The sequence below is a fragment of the Trichoderma citrinoviride genome (genome assembly GCF_003025115.1).
Source record: "Trichoderma citrinoviride strain TUCIM 6016 unplaced genomic scaffold BBK36scaffold_5, whole genome shotgun sequence".
Lineage (NCBI taxonomy): Eukaryota > Fungi > Ascomycota > Sordariomycetes > Hypocreales > Hypocreaceae > Trichoderma > Trichoderma citrinoviride.
Window position 1 is genome coordinate 1,511,969 of NW_020194713.1, and position 9,058 is coordinate 1,521,026.

At 57.9% G+C, this 9,058-nt stretch overlaps 3 protein-coding genes across 3 annotated transcripts; 1 reads left to right on the forward strand and 2 right to left on the reverse strand.

Moving 5' to 3' along the window:
* Positions 1 to 582: 582 nt before the first annotated feature.
* On the forward strand, positions 583 to 3,149 carry BBK36DRAFT_1197469 (acetolactate synthase; the record flags this gene model as incomplete). Its single annotated transcript, XM_024896987.1, has 5 exons — positions 583 to 713; positions 964 to 1,065; positions 1,180 to 1,247; positions 1,336 to 3,027; positions 3,091 to 3,149. The coding sequence occupies 5 exons, from the start codon at positions 583 to 585 to the stop codon at positions 3,147 to 3,149; spliced, it is 2,052 nt and encodes a 683-aa protein (XP_024750975.1).
* Positions 3,150 to 4,844: 1,695 nt separating this feature from the next.
* BBK36DRAFT_1115585 (CoA-transferase family III) lies at positions 4,845 to 6,443 on the reverse strand (the record flags this gene model as incomplete). The annotated part of the gene is made up of 1 exon (XM_024890145.1): positions 4,845 to 6,443. One exon carries the CDS (start codon positions 6,441 to 6,443, stop codon positions 4,845 to 4,847), a length of 1,599 nt encoding a protein of 532 aa, XP_024750976.1.
* Positions 6,444 to 7,120: 677 nt separating this feature from the next.
* Positions 7,121 to 8,254, reverse strand: BBK36DRAFT_1089414 (MFS general substrate transporter; the record flags this gene model as incomplete). The annotated part of the gene is made up of 1 exon (XM_024889002.1): positions 7,121 to 8,254. A coding segment is annotated over one exon (1,134 nt), but the record flags the coding sequence as incomplete, so codon positions are not given.
* Between the last annotated feature and the right edge of the window lie 804 nt (positions 8,255 to 9,058).

Genomic DNA, 9,058 nt, shown 5'->3' on the forward strand with positions numbered 1-9,058 from the left:
GGCAAAAGCAAAGAAGGGAAGAAAAAAATCGTTACCCCACAATCAGGCACAGTAAGGCACAGTACGGACAAGGTGGCCGCGGTACTGCTCGACCCGGTCCCTCGCCGGCGTCACACGTGCGACAGGCTACCCGGCGGCAGGTCGCTGTTGCGCTGCTTTATTACTGTGCTGCTGCAGTATTAGTAGATCTGCCCGGCATCGCCCTTGGACACGACCCGGACAGGACCCTCTGACTCTAGGCCGGGCCGGGCTTGGTGACTTTTTTCCGATTCGAATCATCGCCTGGCTATTTCTCTTCTTTCTCCATCCTGCTCCTGGTTCTGCAATTCTTCTTCGCCACTCCTCCCTCCCCCCCGCGATACCCTCGAATTCGTCGAAGAGAAAAGAGAGAAAGAGACAGCAGAGACGTCAATCGCTCACGTGCTGCATCTCTGCACACTCTCGAGTTTTTTATTCTCCGACCCTCCCTCAAATCTTCTTCGTTGACAGGCCAAGGCTTGCTTCGACTCTCTCTCTTTCTCTGAATTTTTCTACTTGACCTTTTCCTTTGTTGCGTGTTACCCACCATAGCTCGATTCAACGATGCTCCGAAGTCGCCAAGCAACCACCAGGGCCGTCCGGGCTCTGGGCCAGGCGCGTGCCTTTACCTCGACGACGAAGCCTGTCATGATCCAGAGCGGCCAGAGGAAACAGGCGAATGCCAGCGCTGCTCCGTAAGCCCCCCCCTTCATTGACATTGCATTTCCTGTCTGCTCTTTGTTTTTTCACTACCTCTGCTGCACATGTGGCGTCTTCTCTCGGTTATGCGTGTCAAGGACCAGGTGTTCTTGCATCGTGGTTTGCATCGCCGATGACCGGGGGACGAAATTTTGGCTGCCCACCTCGCGCGCATTCTGGTTCTTCGTTCTACAATCTGGAGTGACACTGGCTAACGTTATGACAATTGGCGATCCCTTCATACAGACAAGTCCGCCCTGTACCGAGCCCTGCTTTCAACGCTGAAACCAAGGACCGCAGCCATGTGCAGCCTCTGGTCAACCCGTCGAAGCCTGACATGGATGAATCGTATGTCCACCCCCGTTCCGCCCTACGAAATGCACACGTATACCCAAAGGCCGCGACAAACGACACTTTTACAGACCAATTGAGCTTATTCTGACACATTTTTCTCTCCCCCAGATTCATTGGCAAAACTGGAGGCGAAATCTTCCACGAGATGATGCTGCGACAGGGTGTCAAGCACATTTGTAGGTTCCGATGCCGGCCGCCCACACAGGCTCCATCTGCTCCATCCCTCCAGCTAGGCAAATCTCGCTAACCTGAGTCACCATGCAGTCGGATACCCTGGCGGCGCTATCCTGCCCGTCTTCGACGCCATTTACAACTCAAAACACTTCGACTTCATCCTGCCCCGTCATGAGCAGGGCGCCGGCCATATGGCCGAGGGCTATGCCCGTGCCTCGGGCAAACCCGGTGTCGTCCTGGTGACTTCCGGACCCGGTGCCACCAATGTCATCACGCCCATGCAGGATGCCCTGTCGGACGGAACGCCCTTGGTTGTCTTCTGCGGCCAGGTCCCCACCACGGCCATCGGCAGCGACGCCTTCCAAGAGGCCGACGTCGTGGGCATCTCGCGGGCCTGCACCAAGTGGAATGTCATGGTCAAGAGCGTTGCTGAGCTGCCGCGGAGAATCAACGAGGCGTTCGAGATTGCCACCAGCGGCCGTCCTGGCCCCGTCCTCGTCGACCTGCCCAAGGACGTCACGGCCGGTATCCTGAGGAGAGCCATCCCTACGGAGACTGCTCTGCCGTCTCTGCCCAGTGCCGCTTCCCGCGCCGCCATGGAGCTGAGCTCAAAACAGCTCAATGCCTCCATCAAGCGCGCCGCCGACCTCATCAACATCGCCAAGAAGCCCGTCATCTACGCCGGTCAGGGTGTCATCCAGTCCGAGGGCGGCGTTGAGCTCCTGAAGCAGCTGGCGGACAAGGCCTCCATCCCGGTCACCACCACCCTCCACGGCCTGGGCGCCTTTGACGAGCTGGACGAGAAGTCGCTGCACATGCTGGGCATGCACGGCTCAGCGTACGCCAACATGGCCATGCAGCAGGCCGACCTCATCATCGCCCTCGGCAGCCGATTCGACGACCGTGTTACTCTCAACGTTTCCAAGTTTGCTCCCGCAGCCAGGCAAGCTGCTGCTGAGGGCCGCGGTGGCATCATCCACTTTGAGATCATGCCCAAGAACATCAACAAGGTCATCCAGGCGACCGAGGCCGTGGAGGGCGATGTCGCCACCAACCTGAAGCACCTGATCCCTCAGGTTTCTGAAAAGTCCATGGCGGACCGCGGGGAGTGGTTCGGTCTCATCAATGAGTGGAAAAAGAAGTGGCCCCTGTCCAACTACCAGCGAGCGGAGCGGGCTGGCCTCATCAAGCCGCAGACGGTCATGGAGGAGATCAGCAACCTGACGGCCAACCGAAAGGACAAGACGTACATTGCCACGGGTGTCGGCCAGCACCAGATGTGGGTTGCCCAGCACTTCCGCTGGAGGCACCCTCGCTCCATGATTACCTCTGGTGGCCTGGGCACCATGGGCTACGGTCTCCCCGCGGCCATTGGCGCCAAGGTGGCTCAGCCCGACGCTCTGGTCATCGACGTCGATGGCGATGCCTCGTTCAACATGACGCTGACGGAGCTGTCGACTGCTGCGCAGTTCAACATTGGCGTCAAGGTGGTTGTGCTCAACAACGAGGAGCAGGGCATGGTGACGCAGTGGCAGAACCTCTTTTACGAGGACCGATATGCGCACACGCACCAGAAGAACCCTGACTTTATGAAGCTGGCCGACGCCATGGGCGTGCAGCACCAGCGCGTGACGGAGCCGGAGAAGCTGGTGGATGCCCTGACGTGGCTCATCAACACCGATGGCCCGGCCCTCCTGGAGGTTGTCACTGACAAGAAGGTGCCTGTCCTGCCCATGGTGCCTGCTGGATCAGCCCTGCACGAGTTCCTCGTCTTTGAACCTGGTGAGTCCTATTGAAGCAAGGGTTTTGCCCGCGTACTATGAATATGTACTAACAATTTCACAGAAAAGGATAAGCAGCGCCGTGAGCTGATGAAGGAGAGAACAAAGGGTGTGCATTCCTAAGCGATGATGTCTGTCGGAGGGGTGTACATTTCCGTTCTGCCCTGTTTCAGTTCATATCTTACCCTTTTTATTCCCCTTTGGGCCTTTCTATTTTGTGATATTTGCACACGATGTCGGGTTGGAGTTTATTTTTGTTTTTGTCATTTACTGGTACCCATTGGCGCGAGACCAGGTTTCAATGTCGTTTTGCGGTTTCAAAAGTACTTTGCAGTGAACGTTTTGGGGCAAGACGAAGGGGAGCAGCCTCTTGTGTCAAAAAAGGTGGCTGGATGAACAAGACGGGGTGAAGATAGATACCTGGAGTGTTGACGCGATGGGATGGGCCTGAGGAATCAAAAGACAATTCTTGCCCGCCTTTACAGATGATGTGTTGACTGGGTGATGAATGCATCATGACGAGGAGACATGTGGAGGAAAGTCTATGGTGATGAACGACGTTTGATCCGGACAGGAGCCCTTGTATGTATATGCGTCTCAAGAAATTGCCCAGGATAAGCGTAAATTTAAAGCTGCATGATGTCAACGAATGACCTCGGCCGTGTTCAACACTGTCCACCGTGTATGATGTATGTAGTAGTACCTAGCAGTATCCAATTACCCCAGACCCGGACTGGCCAGTCAGCCTCACTTATCCCAGGGCGTGGGCTAACTGGTCAATAGCACCTTGGAATGGGTGGTATTGGGATCGCCCGGTTTTCACGGTTCCCCGCCCTCTTTTCCTAAAGACTTTGCACGGCTTCTGTAAGAAAAACACTTCTTGAAGAGACATAACATCATCTACTCATATACCTGATTTCCTTGCTTGGAAGTTTGAAAATCTGAAAGCGAGCGTTGCAGGGGAAGAAGAAGAAGAAGAAGAAGAAAACGAGTGTTTATTGATATTGGGTTAATGGTATTCCGATGAGCGAGGGCGACGAGAGGCGTGGTGCTGGGGATGAGAATCCGATGAGGGAGGGGCTGCCGGGTGCTTGTATGTGATTTTCCAGAAGCATTGTCCCCCCCCCCCCCCCTTTTTTTTTCACTTGGTTGAGAGTCGAGATGTGGCTTGAGACTGGGGTTTTTGCTGACGGTAATTCATGTCCTTTTTTCCAGCGCTTCTTGAAAGAGGTGGAGGGAGGTATCGTGATGGTGAAGGTAATGGAGATGAGGAGGATGTCAGTGAGACGAGCACATTGCTGCCCACTGCAAGTCGAGCATCACCACCACCGCCCGCCTTACAGACCGGACAACGGCATGCTGAGCATGGGATCAGCGGATACAACTACACAGACGAAGAGGAGGAGGCTCGAGGAACGGAGCTTGCGTTCCGGACCAGAGAGACTTGGCACGACATGGCGTGCAACGGGGAGACGATGTTGAGAGTGTTTATGTTGGTGGGGATGACGGCGATGGTGGTCTTTGCGGTGGCGAGGGCGCTGAGGGGGGGGTTTTCGCCGGGCGTGTTGGTGGGAGGGGGGATGATGGTGGTTTTGTGCATTGTGGTGAATAAGAGGGAGTTGAGGGGGAGGTTGATACGGGATTGACTGCGTTTTGGGGATGATCATGGCTGAGATGATGCTGTACGTGGGCTATGTAACTTCCCTTTCAGGGGGGGGAACGAGAACAGTAGATCGGTCTTACGGGGGGGGATCGGACATCATGGGTATACAAAGACGATCTACTCGAATATAGATGTAAAATCTACATTTTCTCCCATCACTCCAACCACCGCGCCTCATCAGACCCCAGCGGCTTCGGCATCTCCCCCCATCCCACCTCACACCCCTCCACAGAAGCACTATGCCGCACCGCAACCATGCTCCCAAACGCCGTCTCCCTCGTCTCGAGACACTCCCCCGGCACACGATCCTGCGTCGTCACGTCGTCTGCCACTCCTTCGAAGCCCGTCCTGCCCGGATACTGGCCCAGGCTGCGCAGGTACTTGCTGACGCCCGCGAGCGAAACGTCGACGACCCAGGAGCCGCCCTGCGTCGCGCGGCGGTGCAAGGCGGCGGAGATGCCCGTGGCGAGGAGGTAGCCCGCCGCGTGGTCGAGCGCCTGGCAGGGCAGCGCGCGGGCGGGCTCTCCGGCGGCGCCGAAGTGGGCCGCTTCGGAGACGTTGATGCCGGAGCACGTCTGGACGAGGGAGTCGAAGCCCCTGCGCCCGGCCCAGGGCCCGTGGGGCCCGAACGCGGAGAGGTTGGCGCAGACGACGTGCGGGTTGATGCGCGCCGCGTCATCGGGCGAGAGGCCGTAGGAGGCGAGGCTGCCCGGGCGGTACCCCTGGATGAAGACGTCGCAGGTGCGCAGCAGCTCGAGGAGCGTCTGCTTGTCGGCGGGGGAGTGTATGTCGAGCTGGATGGTGCGCTTGCCGCGGGAGAGGTCCCTGTCGAGGGATGGCTGGTCGGGGAGGGAGGGGGATGTGACCCAGAGGACGTCGGCGCCGTGGGCGGCGAGGGTGCGGCCTGCCACGGGGGCGGCGATGACGCGGGACAGTTCGAGGACGCGGAGACCTTTGAGACACCCTGATGGAGAAGAGGAGGAGGTGCTAGGGGGCAGAGGCTTTGGCGGTGATGATGATGATGATGATGTAGGGTCGAGGAGGAGGGGGCGGAGGACGATGGGGTAGTTGGGCGTGGCTGCGGCCTGGGGATGGGCGTCCCATTCGGCGTACGAGCGGAGGGCGTAGATGGCGAGCTTGCCCCTTTCCGTGGCGGCGGTCTCGAGGTCGACGGCTTTCCAGCGGAGGACCTTGTCGGCGACGTCCTGCCGGGTGGCGGCGGGGGGCAGGGACAGGAGGGAGAGGGTGCCGAGGGCGTGGTGGGGGAAGTTGTCGTGGATGCGGACGTGGCCGTCAGCGGTGGCGTGGAGGCCGCCGATGGAGCCCCAGGGGGATTCGGGGGGGCGGTTGTCGATGGAGTAGAGGCGTTCGGATTTGAATTCCAGGAGGGCGTGGTGCAGGGGGACGGTCACTCGGGGGATTTTTGGTGGTGGTGATGATGATGATGAGGAGGAGGAGGATGAGGAGGAGGTTGTGGTGTTTTGAGATGAAGAAGAAGAAGAAGAGGAAGATGGAGGTCGTCGGCCGCTGTGGACGAGAGCCGCTGCGAGGGCGGAGAGGGCAATGGAGCTCTGCGCGAGATGGCCGATTTTGAAGGACGACGGCGCTGCTGGGCCGGGTGTTTGTTGGTGGTGGTCGGGGAGGACGACGGAGGCGAGGGCGTGAGGGGGCAGGTGGAGGCTTGTCCAGATGTCTTTGACGATGTCGGCGGCGGAGAAGGAGGTGCGGTTGACGAGGGTGTTTGAAATGGGCATGTTGGGTGTTGGTGATGGTGGTGGTTTTTCTGTATGAGATGCTTTTGTTGGTTAGGTTAGATGAGATGCTTCATGTTGAGTCTTGCTTGAAGCGGTAGGATGAGATGAGATGAGGGTTAATGAGGTTGCGCAGTTCCTTTGGAGACGAGTATTCGGTATGAGGATTTCATTGTAAGAAGTGTAGGTCTTGGGTTAATGAGAGTTCTGTTTCGAGACGCGCCCTTTTGATGATCAGTTCTTCGGATGACGGGAACAAGAGAGTTGGGGATGGCTAAATGTGGAGTTTTGCCTTGTAAAGAGGACCGGTTTATGAAAGCTTCAGCCGCCATCAGCCGAGGCTTGTCTATCAGCAGTTGACGAATTCAGGTTTTCCCAAGTGTTCTTTGTTAATTCGTCTTCATTAAACTGCAAGTGCTAGTATCTTACTCTATCTAAGACCAAATGTCAGAAACTCGCCATGCTTTTAGTAAATGCCGTACATCCTTTCTGCGTTGTCCTGGTATCTCCTCCGCTCTATGCGTTCCTTGTATAATAACCAGACCAGTCCCATGCAATCTAAACCAAGGGAAATAAACAGATGATGATCGTAACTCGCTCTTCAAATCATCAATGCAAGAGAACCAAAAAAAAAAACCAATCAAAGAAACAAAAATCCCAAGCGGCTACCTCGCAACAGCCTCGCGCTCCGCCCTCGCCGCCTTCTCATCCGCCGTCAGCTCCGCCGCCGCCCGATCAATCTTGATCGTCAACACCATCGCCATCGACACCCCCGCCAACGCAACCCCGATCCAGAAGCCAATCTTGTACTGCTGCCTCAGGGTCAAGCCCTCCGGCAGCGCGCGCCGGTTGGCCTCGGAAACGGCCATCTCGGCGATGCCCAGCCAAAACGCCAGGCCGAGGTACAGCAGCGTGTTGATGAGCCCGCCGGCGGTGGCCTGCAGGCGGCGCGGCATGGAGGTGGTGATGAAGACGTTTGTGACGTTGTACGTGATGTCGACGCCGATGGTGCCGCAGAGCATGGCGGGGAAGATGTACGCCCAGTAGAGAAAGCTCGTGGACGGGGTGCCGTCGGCGCGGCGGTCGGGGATGAGGGCGAAGAGGAGGACTGATAACAAGAAGCCGACGCTGGAGATGAGCATGAGGATGCGGTTCGAGACCATGTGCATGACGAAGCCGCCGCCGACGGCGAGGCACACGCCGCCAATGGCTAGGGGGGTGAACCAGGCTGCCGTGAGGATGGGGCTGGTGTTGAGCACCGTTTCGATGTAGTAGCTCGAGTAGAACAGATACAGGCCAAACACGCCGTACAAGCAGAACAAGGCCAGGGACAGCCGCTTCATGTACTTTGGCCGGAACAGATCCGCCGGCACCAGCGGCTGAGCAGACACCCAGCCCTGCGTGTAGACGCCCGCAACGAGAAACAGGACGCCAATCAGGAACGTCACGTAAATGTACGGCGTCTGCCAGCCCTTGGGCGCGTGTCCCCCGTCGGTAAAGGCGAAGACGACGAGGACCAGCCCGGGAACAATCGTGCAGAGCCCCCACCAGTCCATGCGGATGCTCCCGTCCTGCTGGTGCAGGTTCCGCGGGATGGTGAGGAAGCCGGTGAAGGCGATGCAGAAGACGATGACGGTGCCGATGAAGAAGTACCAGCGCCAGGTGAGGAAGTCGGCGCAGACGGCGCCCATGAAGATGCCAAAGTAGAAGCCCAGGCAGGCAAAGGCGCCCCAGATGGCGAAGACGAGGTTCTTGCGCGGGCCAGGCCGGTACGTCTGCCCCAGGAGGGCAAGGCCGGCGGGCGTGAAGGCCGTCTCTTTTTGAGCATCATCGGGTGATTATTAAGACTGCTGGGGCCAAGGTTAGAAAGAAGGAATATAGCACACAATATCGAGAGAAAACTAAACCTAAAGGGCTGAACATAAGACAAAACAAATTACTCTTGTACACTCCCACTCTCAAGTATATTTTGGTCTGGTCTCCCTGCAAGTCGATCTGCTATCTAATACGGTAGTAGGGCCTCTCTAGTAGTGGTGGTGTGCCTCATTGGTTGAGTGAATGTCTGTAGAGTTGTTCTGCTTTGGGTTCCTTTGTTCTCTTTGGTTTGAGTCGTTGTTCTCTCCCTCTCTTCGTCTTATTTTTGGTGTTACCCGGTGCTACTTTGGGGGGGCCCGGAGCTTAGGCCGGAGCAGGAGGGGAGGCCGGCCTGGAGGAGGCTGTTGTCGGTCGTGAAGGGGCTGTTCCGGCTCTAGCTCGCGGAGCCGGCGCGGGCGGGTCGGCAGGACGGGAGGGAGCAGTGGCTCCAGAAGAAGCAGCAGTGGTAGCAGGAGAGGTACTGGTACTCGCTCATGAAGTAGCCGCCGAAGTTGTAGCAGGACGGCGGGTAGCGGCTGCGGGAGCGGTACGGGCTCCTGCACGCGTGGACCGGGCGGCCGCAGTAGTTGGAGTGGTGGCGGCGGAAGGAGTACGGGAAAAGGGCGGAGACGCTGTACATGCCGCGGGCGAGGCAGAAGGAGAAGCCGGTGCAGACCATGTACTAGACCAGGGAGCAGACGCCGAAGTCGTGTTTGTGGCAGTACGAGTAGTAGACGGCGCGGGAGGTCCCGTAGCCGTGGAGG